This window comes from Podarcis pityusensis (genome assembly GCF_964106645.2).
Source record: "Podarcis pityusensis genome assembly, chromosome: 10".
Classification (NCBI taxonomy): Eukaryota; Metazoa; Chordata; class Lepidosauria; order Squamata; family Lacertidae; genus Podarcis; species Podarcis pityusensis.
Genome location: NC_138035.1, coordinates 33,646,833 through 33,664,926, shown reverse-complemented (window position 1 = coordinate 33,664,926; position 18,094 = coordinate 33,646,833). Strand labels below are relative to the sequence as shown.

At 42.8% G+C, this 18,094-nt stretch overlaps 1 protein-coding gene across 1 annotated transcript; it reads left to right on the top strand.

The window, feature by feature from the left end:
- The first annotated feature begins 2,393 nt into the window (after window positions 1-2,393).
- On the top strand, window positions 2,394-15,727 carry LOC308457445 (uncharacterized protein). The gene is made up of 4 exons (XM_080971289.1): window positions 2,394-2,434; window positions 3,683-3,728; window positions 9,750-9,875; window positions 15,193-15,727. Exons 1-4 carry the CDS (start codon window positions 2,429-2,431, stop codon window positions 15,525-15,527), a joined length of 513 nt encoding a protein of 170 aa, XP_080827415.1. The 5' UTR covers window positions 2,394-2,428; the 3' UTR covers window positions 15,528-15,727.
- The last annotated feature ends 2,367 nt before the right edge of the window (window positions 15,728-18,094 follow it).

Below are 18,094 nucleotides of genomic sequence, written 5' to 3'. Positions count from 1 at the left end.
TCAGTCCCATTTATCCACACAACCCAAACTACCCAGGCAGTTTTGAACTGAAAGGGTCACAGAGACTGGGGCCCAGTTCACAGAGGCATTTTCTTCATGTAGTTGTTGTTGTTTAGTCATTTAGTCGTGTCCGACTCTTCGTGACCCCATGGACCAGAGCACGCCAGACACTCCTGTCTTCCACTGCCTCCTGCAGTTTGGTCAAACTCATGCTGGTAGCTTCGAGAACACTATCGAACCATCTCGTCCTCTGTCGTCCCCTTCTCCTTGTGCCCTCCATCTTTCCCAACATCAGGGTCTTTTCCAGGGAGTCTTCTCTTCTCATGCGGTGGCCAAAGTATTGGAGCCTCAGCTTCAGGATCTGTCCTTCCTGTGAGCACTCCGGGCTGATTTCCTTAAGAATGGATAGGTTTGATCTTCTTGCAGTCCATGGGACTCTCAAGAGTCTCCTCCAGCACCATAGTTCAAAAGTAACTTCATGTAGTTACTTTTGACCATTATTGGGTAGACTGCCACACAGATACAAAAATACAGTGTGCCCCAGAGGACCACAGAGATTAACTTAGCTGTGATTTATCACAACACAGTCAGCAATTTTTGGACCTGCTGTGATCCGAAAAATGACTTGTTGAGGGCATCCATGTACTGATGATGGAAACAATATTTTCTCTATGTAATGGCAAGCGTGAGTGGTAGTGGGGCATTTTAGAGTCTCAGTGAAGCAACTGCCTCCTACTTAAAAGGACCTACAATAAAACTATCCTACTTGAACTTCAAATGAGCCTCAGTTTATTCTGAGACAAAGGATGTCTCAGAATAAATGTTCATTTGCGTGGCGAAGCACCCGCCTGCATGTGAATGTTGTTGTTTCTTGTGCGCGCAAGCTTGAAAAGGGATGCCTAGTTAAAGCACTGCACAAAATACTGTAGGATGACGATGTTGTAGTACATGCAGGTGATACTTGAGGGGCTGCCATGACATCAGTGGACAATGGACACCACGTGGCCAAGATTCTCTTAGGAGGCCCCATCCCTGAGTGGGTTCAGCGCCTTCTCACTACTGTCTCCACTGCAGTGGTGAACTTCAGGCTCTCAAATTTCGCTGGCACCTTGTGTTACGCTAAAATTTGGTGCTGCCTCCCACACTCCATTCTACATTATTGTTGTGGCACCCCCTGTGGTGCTAGCACCCGGTGTGGCCAAGCCAGTCGCACTACACTAAAATTGCATCTGCCCATTGCCTCTTCGCTTGACCTCTTCCTCTTGGCCCAGTCTGTATAGACAGATACTGCTCCTTCTCCTTTTCATTCCTCTCACTGCTCACTAATTCGGAGAGGCCAGAGGAAGAGGCGACAACAAACAGCAAGAAGGAAGAGCGGCCAGGCCATGGGGTCCGAGAGGTCAACAGTGGGGGGACCCTGCCAGGATCGTGGCCTTGGCAGCTACCTGATGATGCCAGCCTTTGATGTCTACCCTTTATGATGCAAAGAGAGAACATAGTGAAGGAGGGGAACAACGAGGAATGAATACGCTTAACAAGAAAGCTGCACAAGACATTTCTAATTCAGAAACTGCAGTTACATTGATACATAAAAGTACACCCAAAGTCGTCCTCCTCTGATTGAACAGCAAAGTTTTCATAAAAGAAATGTGAAAGGGAGGTTAGGGACACGCTGTATGCACACACACATACACCCTCACATAAATGCATCTCTTGAATGCCAGTCTTGCCTGGAACCTTTGACACAGCCGGGAACGAAGAACATCATTGCATGGGGGTGTGGGGGGTGATGACATTATTGATTATGGAGGTGCAGAAGAGGAAACTGGACATTTATGGTGCTTTGCAAGGCCCCTCTCCCCCCCCTCTCCCCACATAGCTGAAGAGAAGAAAATAACCCTAGCAACTATACAACCAAGGCAAGTACTGCTAAATGGCTCATTGGTTACTATGGCAACCGACTCGCTCCGCTCCAGCTGCTTATCCCACGGTCCCTCTGTCACCCTATTTTTAGCTTGAAACGAAAGAATTGGACTTTTTAAAAAGATGCACGCAATCTTACTTTTTAACAGACAAATTAAGGCTCAATGGTAAGGCCATTGCTGGGATGCTTGAGATCCAGAACAAAGCACGTATTTTGGCTTTGCCTCGTGATGCCTCAGTTGGAACAAGCGAGCCGCTAGTCCTCCAAGTGGTGAGAGTGGAGAGTTTGAGTTGTGCTTTCTGGCCATTAAAAGAAACAGTTTCTCGGAGATTTATGAAAGGTAGAATTGAGAAAACTTGGTGGCCGTTGTCGTTTCTGTTTTTCAGCTCTCTAACCTGATGCTTTCACACTTAAAGCATCAGAACCCACTAAAAGTTATCTCTGCCTTCAGAAAAAGGACACAGTGCAGTCTGCCTGATCACTTCAGAAACTTCCCACTTCAGAATGCAGGTAGGGAAACACATGACTGAATTATCTAGCACAGGAATAAAACTCTTTGCATGCAGAAAGCTAACTCACTAGGGAGGAAGCTAAGCTAGAGCCTTCTCCCTGACCAGCTAACTTTTCAGTAGCAGGGAGTTTTCCACCATGGGTCTCACACTTATATTCTAAAGTGGTACAGTCCTAAGAGGGCTGTTGTACACGATTCAGTGAATGGAAACAACAGCTTACCAAGCGATAAATTAGTTTCTATCTGGCACGCCAATCGTCTGTACAATCCTGCCAAGTTCTGCCAATTTTATTAATCTGCCAATTTTATTAATTTTATTAATTATATTAATAATTAAAAGACATTAATGATTTCTGATCATTAATGTCTTTTATTCTCTTGGATCCAAATGATAACAGTACTCTAAAAATGAATTTGCAGATCATTGCCAGGATTACTAACTTCTGAACAAATTAAGGAACATGTGTCTTTAATGACTACATGGCAAGATGTTCAGCGTGTACAGTTTTGTTCCATCCTACTGCTTCACTGATAGAAATGACACGTGGCAAACTTCTCCTTTTGATATCCCTCTCAAAAATACAGTCACGCTTTTCAGGTTCCATCTTAATATCAGCTCTGTTTGTGGAACTGATTCCACACAATCTATTTCTTCTTGGAGGTTTTCTCAGAGTTGTGCTGTTTTGGTTTGGGGGTGGAGGTCATGTGAAATGTGTGGTTTTCCCTTGGGAATCTTGTGCTTGCTCACTGCTGGCCTTTTCAGGACCCACCCTGTTCCTTTGCCTGCAATCTGCTTTAACTGTTTTTAATTCTGAATTTTAAATGGTTATAACTCAACCTGGGACCTGCTGGTGAAGGGCAGGTGATAGATTTATCACAGCAATAGATGTTCATACATAAGGCTTAGATGAGCTTTTGGACTTCTTTTTCACTATTTGTGTCATGTTGATGTTAATATAGGAAAAAAGAAAAACTGAATCTATATAAAAACCACAAAGTCTTGTGACACCTTAAAAACTAACATATTATGGCATAAGCTTTCAAAGACTACGTTGGCTACAGGAAAGTTTTAAACTAAGGTATCAAAAGACTCTTGGTTCTTTTTGCTGCAAGAGATTAACACAACTACTAACCCTCTGGAAACATAATTTACATTTGCAGCCAAGATGTGTTTTACATTTGTGTTACAGACTGATTCAGCCTCACATATGAAAATGCTCTATGATTAGCATGACCTTTTTTCACAGGTAGTTGACGAGCTGCAGAGTGGATACAAGGCCCTGATTCACCTTGGTAATTCTGCTTTGGTTTGAGCCTTAATTTTTATGTCAGCGTTGGGGATTATAGTAGCGTAATTAAGGGCCAATTCACACAACCAATGTGGCATGGTGAGCATATGGGCCAAATTGATTCAGGATATTTCTTTAATATAATTTATGCTTTTTATGTGTTCAACTTTTAATTTTTTCTTCATCAAATAGAGATACTGAACACAGTCGTACCTTGGAAGTCGAATGGAATCCGTTCCGGAAGTCCATTCGAATTGCAAAATGTTCGGAAACCAAAGCGGGGCTTCTGATTGGCTGCAGGAAACTCCTGCAGCCAATCGGAAGCCGCAGAAGCCCCATTGGGTGTTTGGCTTCCCAAAATAGTTCACTAACCGGAACAGTCACTTCTGGGTTTGCGGCATTCGGGAGCCAAAACATTCGAAAACTAAGCTGTTCGAAAACCAAGGTACAACTGTAATGGTGAACTGTCACATTATTGTTTCATGGTACTCACTTCACTGCCCTTGGGGATGCCAGATTCCAGTTTCCCAAATCTAAGTGGCTTAATTTGCATATTGCACATATTATTTGCTAATTATATCAATTCTGTGGTGTGTTGGGAAAGGGTTGAGCAACCCCTCTCCTGCTGAATTCTCCCTCAAAATGATTTCTTACAAAGTTCCTTGACAAGAATGAAGCAGATCATTGGGTCTCCATGGATATTTTCACATCCGACATATAGTTGAGTCATCATACTTTTTTTTTTTAGGGACAATTTTATATTGTCCTAAGGCAATATAAGGCCTAATCCTGTCCTGAGAGTAATCCCCACTGAATATAGTAAACCAGGCATGGCCAAACTTGGCCCTCCAGATGTTTTTGGACTACAATTCCCATCATCCCTGACCACTGGTCCTGTTAGCTGGGGATGATGGGAGCTGTAGTCCCAAAACATCTGGAGGGGCAAGTTTGGCCATGCCTGTAGTAAACCTTACTTTTAGTAGGATTGTGCTGTTAGTCTATTTAAAATAATTAATCATCACCTGTGAAAGCTATGGTATCCTTCAGAATCTGCCCTTCCTTTTCTTAGGCGTGGAAATTCATTGCTGAATGCCTCTCTGTAGTTTAGTGGTCTTTTCTTTTGCTTCAGAAAAATATATTGGTCACTATTAACACCTTTAAATGACATTTTTAACTCTGATACCACCATTTAAAATCATTGAGTTCAGTCTTTGTCCAGAGCTGATATAGTCAGCCTCATGAGGAATCTGTGCCTATAGTTCCAAAAAATGCAAATATAATATTTCAAATTTGGATTTTTGTGATAGGAGTAGCGTTGTCTCTCTCATGACCAATTATGAATAGTTTTCATTCACCTGTTCCTTTTACTCTTAACCAAAGAAGCTCACAGTTCAAGAATGGAAAGCCTGAATTATTAAACAGTTACACAGATCAATAACCTTTTTCATGCCAACAACTGAAAACAACATGAAACAAAGTAAGTTCTTCAGGTCTGGCACAAAGATTTTCTTACTATTGGTGAAGATAGGCGATACATTTATAGGGCCAGTAATGTTGCACATAGGACACACTTAAACAGTTGTCAGCATAAAAGTATCTGCTATACACACCAGTCTTTACTCTAGCACTTTGGTCTTGCATATTTGCATGCATTTGTATAATGTCGGAATGCATTTCAATGTACCTGAAGGATCCTAGTTTGTACTCCCCAAGTTCTGGTGCTGGCCTTTCTTATGTATATTCTGTTTGTGTTTCATAAGGGAAGTCCCCTACTCTCAGCAGACAAGTGACTACAGTGGTACCTCGGGTTCCATACGCTTCAGGTTACATATGCTTCAGGTTACATACGCTTCAGGATACACACTCCACTAACCCAGAAATAGTGCTTCAGGTTAAGAACTTTGCTTCAGGATAAGAACAGAAATCGGGCTCCGGCGGCGCAGTGGCAGCAGGAGGCCCCATTAGCTAAAGTGGTGCTTCAGGTTAAGAACAGTTTCAGGTTAAGAACAGACCTCCGGAACGAATTAAGTACTTAACCCGAGGTTCCACTGTACTTCCTTTTCTGACGGGGTTCATAGCATGACCCAACCATGTTCTGCCATTAATTCCAACTGAACAGATTAGATATTCTACAGATGACGGCAACAAGCACCAGAATTAGCGACAGACCAAATACTGCCTTTCCCTTCCATCCTCCTGGTTAGACTCATAACTTGGCTTGGAATGAACTAAGTTGGCACCTGAGTTTCTAGGAGAGATATTGGCTCAGGATTAGGTTTCAAAAATTGAATTTACCCCCCACCCCAAATTATGGAAATGTTTCATTTTATTCCAAACCTTGTTTGTTATAACCCACATTGGACTCCATCATGTACCTAGTGATGTCATCTGAAGTATGACAAGGCCAACCCCTCTCCTAGTAACATTGGTGAGCCTCTGAGCCCCTCCTCGTCCCAACCACCACAAGCCTTTGTCCCACCTCTATCTCACCCACAACCCTCCAAGCACCCTCTTCTGTTCCATCTCACCTGATTTCTAGCTCTGGTGGCAACTAGAAAAAGAAGCGTGGAGTGCCTCATTTGAGAGCCAGTGTGGTGTAGTGGTTAAAAGCGGTAGACTCGTAATCTGGTGAACCGGGTTCGCGTCTCCGCTCCTCCACCTGCAGCTGCTGGGTGACCTTGGGCCAGTCACACTTCTCTGAAGTCTCTCAGCCCCACTCACCTCACAGAGTGTTTGTTGTGGGGGAGGAAGGTAAAGGAGATTGTTAGCCACTTTGAGACACTTTGAGATATCAAATCCAAACTCTTCTTCTTCTTCTTCATTTGGCCCTAGGCCTGAGATTCCCCACCTCTGGCTTAGCATTAAAGGCAAGCCAGCTCAATATTAAGGTCTTTAAGGTCTTTTATTTCTACCAGTACATTGTTATAGGTTTGGGGGACACCTCCCCAAACCATAGAAATTAATCAATTTTGATTGTTTGGGATAGGAAGGGAGAAATACAAGCTGCAGAACTGTGCCAGACAAGCAATCTCTGTGCTGGCTTTTGCAAACCAGCTTGGCTGGGCTGATGAAGAGCAAATCCATTAACATGACAAAAGGTGTTGATGACCCATCTAAGAGGAATCCTTGGGCCTGGACAGACAGAGGTTGCCAAGGTGATGGGGTGTGGGAGAGGGGGGAAAGGAAAAGAGTGTCTTTAGCAAGCCGTGCTGGGAACAGGAAAGGAGAGAGATCCATCTTGGGCAAGCTGGCTGAAGGCAGGCTGGAAGAGGTGCCTTCAACTCTACTACCACACTGCTGTGGGGAACAAGCCCCTCTTGAGATGACCATGCTATAAGACCAAATGCCCTCCATCCAAACTCAGGTGTAAATATGTGAATAAACCATATTTCTTATGGTTTCTTCTTTCTTATTTCGCCACATTTTCAATTCTCCAAAGGAGCAGAGACCCTGGTTGGGGGCCAATACCCCTGGAATCCTTGGCAGGGATTGGGATGGCCTGAAATGATACTTTCACATGTTTAATTCTCTGCCTTGCCAAGTTCTGATAATTCTAATCAAACAAATTGTATTATGGCATTAACTTTCATGGACTAGAGTTCACTTCATCAGCCACAAAAAGTAACACATAACACATAAAAAAAAGCACCTCTTGGGTTTTGTCCTGATTGCATCTTCCATCATGCAAACATACAACTGTTTCCTTTGGTATTTTTTCTTATGCAGTTGGAAATGACTCACTGTACTTTTCTAGAGAAGCTATCATGCACACAGTATTTTTAAAGTCTCCATGGTGTTCTGCCTAAATGCAATGTGATTATTTCTACTGCTACCAGTTTTTTGCTGGTTTGAACATGCTAGCATCCTTTCAAACAGAAGCAAATTGATATCTCTGACACACCCAATGCTCTCCATGTTAATTGCTGTCTAAGTAATGGTCAAGGCCCTTTGCATCAATCGAGACAGGAATTCCCTAGTCTTCTAGTTTGGTTGCCAACTTGGTTTAAAATGTTCAGCAGTGTGCCTCACATTGCAGAGGCAATGACTCTCTGTTGTGGATATTTTCCTATTAAAGGAATAATGTCTTCTGAGTGATCTATCAGATACCATTTGCTATGGAGTTATTTCCCAGTCAGCAAGAGAGGGCACCATGGATGTTGACTTAGGAAAAGCAAAGAAGAACTTACTAAAATCAGTCAGTAGGTGCTTCCAACAGGAAAACAGTTTGGAGAATAAGTCTCAATCTCCTGTACAAATGGTCAAAGGAGGGCTCTGTTGGTACTTTCAGGCACCTAGCAGGAGAGCCTCTCAGAACTCTCATGAACTGGGACTTTGGTGATTTGGGGAATCAGTGATTCTCCACTTCCTGTTATATTTCTCACACAGCATATTTTGATATATCTCTCTAAGCAACATCTGTGAGTGAAGTTACTAGGCTATTCTGTATTATTTTTGCTTGACTACTTCCCTGCTACCTCATATTACAGACTGCCTCTGGTTTGAGCCTCTGACCTGCCCTAAAGATCTTGCAGTAGCTTGTCTCTTTTGTCAGGTATCTAGATGAAGACAAGAGGACAGGCAACAGTGTTCTGTCCAAGTTTCCAGCAATGGTTGTGTATACAGTTACGCTGGGATTTGACTGCATATATCCCTACTCTACATTTTTTCCTATGGTGAGATCACACTTAGGACAATGTATGAAGTGGTACAGGGGTAGGAAACCTTTTCTGGCCAGTGGACTGGATCCTCAGCTTCCCCGTGGGCCATTCTGAAAGACGGGGCCACCCATCTATCAATCACCTGACATCATTATGGCAACTTCAAAGGGGCTCACTGCAAAGGGGCTCACCTGCTTTGTCCTATTGCAAGCATGGTTTGAATTCAAACCACACTTGCAAGTGGGCATTTTCCCAGATAGGGGACTCCCTGGCACAGCTGAACTGAGGAGCTCTCTGTCAGCACTGATCAGTGACTGGCCCTGTCTGTGAGCCCCACTTGTAAAGGAACAATTGAGAGCTCCCTTTATACTCCTCATTGCACCTTTGTAGCCATGTCCTTACCGACCTCACATATGTCAAGTGTCAGAGCATGGACTGGGTGGGTGTGGCTTGCAAGACAAATTCCAACCACATTAGGCCTAATTTGGCCTGTGAGCCAGAGGTTTCCCTGCCTGAAGTTGCAACTGAAATGTTGATTAACCATGGGCTTTTAGTACACACTGCCAAACCTATTAATGCTGTCTCCTTAATGACATGATTAAGATAGTAAAAATATTTCTGGCTGCTACACCTAAATCTTTGAATCCTATACTGCTTTTAACATCTATTGCCCTTCTTTCTATTGCACAACAGTAAGGATGACAGATCAACTTTTTAAAAATCAAAACTTTTTTTAAAAAAAGTTAACAGCAGTAAAAAAAGAAGGGGGGGCAAAAAAGCAACACTACACACATTAAAACAGTTTATAAATAGAAAATAATTATTACACCATGAATAAACAACACTGTGGTTAGATTTGTAAATTGTGCGTACTCATTCAATACTTAATAAAGGGGGGAATTATTTCCATCCAAAATCTATACAGTGTTTTATTTCTTGTCAATGTAAAATTGGTTAATTTGGCCGTAATTATTATCTCACAAACCTTATGCTGCCATGCCTATTGTCTGGGGCTTGGATCCCCCCCCCCAAAAAATCAAATTTTTATTTAACAAAAAGAATTATATTAATTTAATTTTAATTCCTAATACATTTCCTTTATTAAAAAAAATAGAACTGGTGACTTTCAGAAGTCGGATGTGCATTCTCGTCAGGTTTTCCTTGTGCTACTTAAATGAGTATGAGCTATTTCACTTTGATATATTGCCCTTTTATTGGGTATTTTATTTTGCTGAGTTTATTTTTTTTTTTTCTATTTCCCATGCTACTTAACCACTGGGAGGTGTCATCCAGAGATTTAGTGTGTGATGATTGTCACCCATATGTAGATAACACTCAGCTCTAACTTGCCATTCCATCTGAATCAGGAGAATCTATACAAGTGCTGGACCGGTGTCTGGAGGCAGTGATGGGTTGGATGAGGGCCAATAAACTGTTGAATCCTGATGAGGCAGAGGCACTCCGACAGAGTAGTTCCCAGGTCCAAGAATTAGGTAAGTGGCCTTTACTGGATGGGGTAGCAACCCTCTTGAACTCCCACGTGGTGGAGATTCTGCTGCGCCTCCCCCACATTACCATATTAATTCCCTCATGCCTTTGGCACATAGCTGTCAGGAAGTTTGATATCACTCTTTGCTCTACTGATTTTTGTTGCTGGTTCTGGTTTCAATCATTGTTTTTACCAGTACAGTAGTTATACGTAGGTAGGCACCCTGTGCTCCTGATGGCATGGGTTAGAAATCCAAATATCCTAAACTAATGCATAGCATTTTCTGCAGCTTTATTGCTAGCTAACCTTTGCCCACATTGATTCACTCACAGGAGTCGTGGCAATTTGTGGTCCACTTTTCTCTCTCATCTTCTTTATGAACAAATTTGAAGCAGGGCCACCCTTGCTATTAGGAGCGGTGAAGTCCACCACCTAAGGCAACAGAAAGAAGCAAATGGACAGTTGTCAGATTTTAACCACAGGCATGGGGGAAGCCCTTTCGCTTTCCTGCCACCTTCAGCAACAGTGTGTCTTGGGCCAGCTCTGTGTTGGAAGTGGAAACTTCCAAAGCACTAATAAGACATCATTATCATTTTAGTTGTGTTGTTACTTTCCCTGGAACAGAACAAGTCACCTGAGAGACCCTCCACTCGGTTCTCTAACATCTTTTGAGAGAGATTTTCTAAACCCCTGGAACTAAAGCCCAACATTATCATTGTTATTCTTCCGTGAAATGGAGTTTTAGCAGATAACTAATAAAGCCAAAATAGAGCTTCCGCTCATTGAACCAGTCTTAAATTACCAAAGCTACCAAAGAAAGAACAGTTGTCATGCATGAAAAATGCATATGGATTATTTTTCAGTGCACCCTGTATCAAAGAAGACCATTTTTCTACCGTTATGAGTGCCCATCAACCACTCCCACCCCAACCCCCAGTAAGCATATGGTCTGCTTTCCAATTTCAAAATATGTTCTTTCAAGATCGGTCGAAACTGTGGCCCAACAGCTCCACTTAGTGGCTACTAGCATTCATGACACCAAACATTCAAAAGCAAAATATCTGGAAAAAATATTGGGTGCCCTTAAATTTGTATAGACTTGCATGCAAAACTTTAAAAATATTTTTCTTTTCTACAGAATTGCTGTGTGTGTGTGTGTGTGTGTGTGTGTGTTCAATCTGCCAGTAATGATGATAACCAGATGAGGTAGTACTTTCTCCGGGAGAAGACAGAAGAGAGTTCATTGATGGCTTCATATGGAACTCTAACATCAGAAGTTTGCCCAAAAAATGTTTGGGGAAGAAATTACCCATTCATTTTGGGGTGGAAACTGAGCATGGGGGGGGGAGCCCCACATCTGTTATGAGCACTTGGCTTCAGAAGCAATGAACTCTGGGATTGGTTGCCCCTGTCATTGCCATGGGAACCAGAGAATGATAGTTGGACCTTCAGGGCCTTCGATACAGGAAAAAGAGAGTAGTTGGGAAGATGGGCTGGTTTGGATTGACTGTAAGGATGTGTGCTAAATCATCTCAATAACTGAGCATAAAGGAAGGGGAACATAGGAGAAATAGGAATGAAAATTTGAGAAGAGGGAAGAGAAACATATACTGTGCTATATGTATATGTGATTCTCTTCAGTGAAATTTTGCATATTCCTGCTTTACCTACACGTTCACCAGAATTCTGTGGTATGCCACACAAATGCACAAACCGTACATTTCTGCACCATATCTGAATACTAAGCCATGATCGTGGCTTATGTGATAGAGGCAAATCGGTGAATACAGACTGATTCGCACAAGAATTGTTTACATAACTGATATGACATAAGATAACTCATTGGTTTCACTGCTTTGAGGTGGTTTTCTGGTGATGTATATATGCTCTTATGTCGTGCTTCAAGCAAATCTGGAGAATTTTGTAATAACACGCAATAGTAAAATGTGAACCAGAGACACCAGATACATTCTCTAGGATAAAGGAGCCACTTGGGCTTTATTAGCTTTCTTCTAAAACTCCATTTCATGGGTGAATAACAATGAAAATTGTAGGGTATTCAGTGGTAATTGATGGTGGATATATGATGCTATCATCTTATCACTGGTGGCATGTGGACACTTTTAATTATGGAAATGTTTTCTCATGCCCCAGCACTCAGCTTTAACTACATTTTCTAGCTATTGTAGCTACAGGCATTTCTGACAGGAATCACAGTGCTATCAACCAACCGTCTTTGACTGTTAGCATGCATACATGAGGCAAAGTTGTATGCTTATTCCTCAATCCTGACAGAAATCTGAAGGATACAGTATCCCAGGCAATGTTCCTGTCTCTTCTTCAAGAATGAAGGACAAGGGAAGATGGTGCTTCACAAATATTGCTGGAGCAACCAATAGGCAGCAAGTGTACAAAGCAGGGGTTGTTGTTGTTTAGTCATTTAGTCCTGTCCGACTCTTCGTGACCCCATGGACCAGAGCATGCCAGGCACTTCTGTCTTCCACTCCCTCCCGCAGTTTGGTCAAACTCATGCTGGTAGCTTCGAGAACACTGGCCAACCATCTCGTCCTCTGTCGTCCCTTCTCCTTGTGCCCTCCATCTTTCCAACATCAGGGTCTTTTCCAGGGAGTCTTCTCTTCTCATGAGGTGGCCAAAGTATTGGAGCCTCAGCTTCAGGATCTGTCCTTCCAGTGAGCACTCAGGGCTGACTTCCTTAAGAATGGATAGGTTTGATCTTCTTGCAGTCCATGGGACTCTCAAGAGTCTCCTCCAGCACCATAATTCAAAAGCATCAATTATTCGGCGATCAGCCTTCTTTATGGTCCAGCTCTCACTTCCATACATCACTACTGGGAAAACCATAGCTTTAACTATACGAACCTTGGTTGGCAAGGTGATGGCTCCATGATCACTGCAGATGGTGACTGCAGTCACGAAATTAAAAGACGCCTGCTTCTTGGGAGAAAAGCAATGACAAACCTAGACAGCATCTTAAAAAGTAGAGACAAAGCAGGAGAAATGAATTTATATCAAGATATAGCAAGAATTAGAGACAAATGCCTTGCTTGGTCGTACTCAATTCAGTTTTTATGTCTGCAGTCAGATGTTGGATTGTCTTTCTAAAATCATGGATCATTTGGAGTTGTGGGGTTCACACATACAAACTCCTGGGAGTCTTTGCAGGGTCTCCATTGTAGCGAGACATGCAGCCAGTAAGCTGGGAGACTCCGGAGAGAGGCGAGGCGGTCAAATCTCAGCTGCTGATGCCATGGAGAATCATAGCCAGAGTCAAATAGTACCAAGGTCATACCCAGCCCCCAGAGAGCCTGTCCAAACAGAGCAGGGAGTAAGGGCAGGGAGCTGGGAGTGGCACAAGGCTGCAGGTAGTTAGAAAGGAAGTACAGGCTGAGAAGTTTCAGCCCCCAGCAAGGCCAAGTAGACTGTTGCTGAAACCAAAGCCAGAAGAGTCACCAGTGGTCAAGCAGAAATGCCATGGGTGGGGATAATTGGAAGGGACAACAAGCTCTCCACCAGTGAGCCCCCTCCTGGGAATGAGGATGCCAGTTTGAGACCCTTTAGTGCTGATAAATTTCTGAAATGAGGGACATCTATTATGCTTTATGGAAGCATGAAGTGTAGAAGCAGAAGATGTCTATTGTTTTCTAAATGGCTGTCCTAAACTAAGCAATGCCCCTTTATAATTACAAGCATTCCCTTAAAAGAGCCAACTGGCATCAACTTTACTCTGATCAATAGGGACTAGACAGTCCAATTTCAACAGCTAGAGCAAAAAGATTCCACACCCTTTTTAGGAAGTGCTTAATAATAATAATAATAATAATAATAATTTATTATTTATACCCCACCCATCTGGCTGGGTTTCCCCAGCCACTCTGGGTGGCTTCCAACAAAGTATTAAAATACAGTAGTCTGTTAAACATTAAAAGCTTCCCTAAACAGGGCTGCCTTCACATGTCTTCTAAAAGTCTGGTAGTTGTTCTTCTCTTTGACATCTGGTGGGAGGGCGTTCCACACTTAGCTGTCAAGTGTCCCTTATTTGAAGGGACAGTCCCTTATTCCAGCACCATGTCCCGCTGCTGTCCCTTATTGATAGATGTCCCTTAAATGATGTCCCTTAAATTTCAAAGGAAGCAGCTCCTCTCCCTCCCTTCCTGCCAGCCAGGGAGGTTCCAACTGTGTTGCTTGGCTGTGTTGCTCACCCAATAAGAAGTCTAAGAATGACTGGGGGGTGGAGCTTGCATGCCTTGTGTGTGGCTAGTTAATGCAAGTTGAGGAGGTTTTTGAATGCTGGACGCCATTTTGTTGCACGTGCTGCTGCAAACTTTGCAGTGCAAAGCCAGGCCGGGGAGCCATCTTAAGTTGAGGCTGCATAGGCCTTGTGGTGCATGTGATTCAGATTCTATTCAGTTGAACCTCTGGTTACAAAGTTGGTTGGACAGTGTTCTCGAAGCTACCAGCATGAGTTTGACCAGACTGCAGGAGGACAGGAAGACTGGAGTGCCTGGAACAGGTGAGGCTGCAGGTCCCTTATTTTGGCTGCTGGTCCCTTATTTTCAAGGCTGCTGGTCCCTTTTTTCCAAATCTGTAAGTTGACAGCTATGGTTCCACATGGCGGGCCCTCTGCCTGGTTTCCTGTAACTTGGCTTCTCGCAGTGAGGGAACCGCCAAAAGGCCCTCGGCGCTAGACCTCAGTGTCCGGGCTGAACGATGGGGGTGGAGACGCTCCTTCAGGTATACTGGACCGAGGCCATTTAGCTTGGATTGCAACATTTAAATCTTATCACATCAAGTGATTCTTGTGAGATTCACAAGTGATTCTTGTGAGATTGATGATTTTTTAAAAAGTTGATAACCTTGGCTTTTCTTTTTCTTTTTCTTTTTATAAAGTTTGATGCTTCTCCATTGTCTTTTGAGATAGACGGATGCCAAACAATGCTTCCAGTTGCAGAGTAACACTGAGTGGAGTATTTCCTGGAAAGTCTGGAACCAGAAATATGTGTTAATCTTGAAATCATCATACCATTTCAGCTCTCCTTGCTTCTTTCTTTTTTAAGTACTAGCCAGTGGCCTAAAAGCTAGGGAGTAGAAATTATTGAAGTTATTATTGCTTTTATTATGTATCCTCTATAAAGATAGGTACACTTGTCTCTTTCCTGCTTTTAAACAGTTGTGTGCACAACTATACTTCTTCAGAGAACAACAACACTATCATGTCTCTCTATAAAATGCAACTGGGAAATAGATTGACTGTTTTATAGAAAGTTGAAAAAAGCAATCACACATCTGCTATGTGTTCTCAGGTCTGGGAAGGTGTAGAGATGGCCAGTTGTGGACAAGGTTGCCGTCCCCTGGAAGGAGCAAATCCAAAGTTTTGGGGCTGCTTGTGGATCCAGCATTCTTACTGGAGGCTCAGGGGGCCTTGGTGGCTAGGAGTGTCCTTTGCCAGCTTCAGCTGCTTCACCCTTTACAGTCCTTTTTGAACAGACACAACTTGGTCACAATGCTCCAGAAACTTTCACAACGTGCTCTACAGGACGCTGTCCAGGAAGAGGACTTAGAATCTTCAACTAGTCCAAAATTCAGATTTCTGGCTGGGGTTCCATTTAGAACTCACATAGCTCCTGTTCTAAACTGATGCGCAGGTTGCCATTTTGTTTCTGTGCCCAATTCAAAGTGCCCACATTTGTGTTTAAAGCCCTCATGACCCAAATATCTGAAAGACTGCCTCTTGTTTATTTGTTTTTATAACATCACACAATAAAATATTATGGGCGTTTGCAATGTTAAAACATACGCATTGTTCCATACAGAGCCTTTTGGGTGTTAAGATCAGCAGAGGGGGACTTCCTGGCTGTTTCACTGCCTCCAGAAGTTTGGGGAATGGCAGCCCACGAGTGCGTATTCTCTGTGGCAGCCCCGTGGTTGTTAAATTCCCTCCCCACAGAGGTACACCTGGCACCTTCATTATGTAGCTTTTATCGTATGCTCAAGATGCACCCCTTTACCCACCATATTCTTCTGATGCTAACCTTTTGAACTGATTTAGTACTGTATTTTTATATTGTTGTAACTTACACTGGGACCTTACGATGAAGGATGAGTAAGAAATCCTATAAGCAAATAAATACCTGGCGATGCCAGGATTGAACCTGGGACCTTCTGCATGCAAAACATATGGTATTTCCCCTACAGAGCTACAGCCCTTTCTCAGTGATGTCTATGATCTAACAGTAACAATCAATATGAGATGTTAACAGCAGGTGAAAGCAAATTTGCACTCCATTAACTCTCCAGGAGCATCTTCTCAGGAATGCACACAAGTGTAAAGCAAAGATCCAGAATTCACAAATGGTCCCCACAATATGCAATATTTTTTTCAAAATCAGAAATAATTATGGATCTCGCCAAGGAACTCACCATACATCTCAGGAATTCCTGATTTACTTGGGGGAACATTGACTTTTGCCACTTATGTTCAAAGTAGTTGGCATTTAGATAGATAGCGTTAGTTCATCCTGATATTATGATGGCTGCAGAAGGAGGATAGTGATGTGCCAATAGCAAGGAACATGCGTCAGTACTGGCACGCACTGACTAGCATGAAGTGTGCAAGCATTTTATCCCAATATAGAAAAGTAATGCATCTCCCTCTGTGTCGCTTGTGGTAACTTTGGCAGTCCATGGAACAATGGTAATTGCTTGTTACTGTGGAAACTAGACCTCCAGAAATATCACTAATGAGCCAGTGGGGTTGGGGGAGAAACACAAGTATGCAATGTACTGAAAACAATCAATGTAACTGCATAAAAGAGATGGGGAGGACAAGTTTGAACATTACATCAAATTGTAGGGGTTGGTGTTCATAGAAATGTTTTTAAAGCATTGCTTATTTCCATATAAGCTTTTTCGTCTCACCTTGGAGCATAAGGCACATACCAAAAACAGAGTGAAGCTATCTCCAGCTATGCCCTAGTCTGGACAGGGATAATCTGAATTCATTAATCTATGCTCTGGAAACCTCTGAGTGAGATTACTGCAATGTGCTTTACATGAGGCTATCTCTGAAGACTGTCCAGAAACATCAGCTGGCGCAGAATGCAGCAGCCAGATTCCTGATGAGAACAGAGTGGCCTGGTCGTATAACACCAGCTGCACTTGCTGCCAATATGTTTCCAATCCCAATTCAAAGTCCTGGTTTTAACTTACAAATCCCTATGCAGCTCAAAGCCCAAATACCTGACAAAATGCCTCTTCTGACCTGAACTGATCTGGCCCCTAGGGTCATCTTCTAATATCTTTGTCCAGTGCTTTTTTTCTTTAAAAAATGTTTAGGGGTACTCTCATTTTCCTACTCATATTGAAATACTGCCCCTCAATGAGGCCAAACTTAGATTCACAAAATGTTTAGGGGTATGCGTACCCCCAGAAAAAAAGGACTGCCCTTGTCTATGTGCTCATTCCAAGAAGAGGGTGGCAACAGCACAAGAAAGGGCCTTTTCAGTCATGGCACCTTGTGTGTGGAATGCTTGCCCCAATAAGGCCCACCTGGCACCAACTTTAACATCATATTGTCACCAGGTTATAAGTGGTGGATTGGTGAATTGTGACAAGTTATCGTGGTGTAGGGGAACTTGTGTCCAAATCTCTGCTCAACTCACTGGGCTATCTGGGGTATGTCATTATCTTTTAGTTCAGGGTTGGGTGTGGCCCTACAGATGTTGCCAGACTACAGATTCATCATCCCTGATCGCCAGCCATGCTAGCTAGGACCGGGAATTGGAGTTCAACACATCTAAAGAGCAACAAGTTCCCCATTCCTGTCTTAGCCTAACCTACATCTTGGAATTGTTTTAAGGATAAAGCAGGACATGCAAAGCAGGACAATAATCATGTGCACGACACTACGACTGATGAAGGGAACAATACAGGTGAGATAAATAAATAAAATTATATCTATAAGTACGGGTTTCCAGTTTAACTTAATAGGACTTACTTCTGAGTAAACCATAGGATTCTGCTGCACAAACCTGGTTAGTGCATAACATAATTACAATACAGAAATCTAACGATCACAGTAAGCTTGCCTTCCCTTATCAACGGAAGTTGTCCTCATCTCTCAGTCTAAAGATAGAGAAGCAGAAAAAAAAACTGATGAAATGTGAAGGATGATCAAACACTTAAAATAATGTAGCAAATGAGATG

What these genes read in the sequence shown, in the direction of transcription:
- LOC308457445 (XM_080971289.1), top strand. An exon ending in CAAGGCCCTGATTCACCTTG is followed by an intron (nt 3,729 to 9,749) that starts GTAATTCTGCTT and finishes CATCTGAATCAG; the next exon opens with GAGAATCTATACAAGTGCTG. An exon ending in TTCCCAGGTCCAAGAATTAG is followed by an intron (nt 9,876 to 15,192) that starts GTAAGTGGCCTT and finishes ATGTGTTCTCAG; the next exon opens with GTCTGGGAAGGTGTAGAGAT.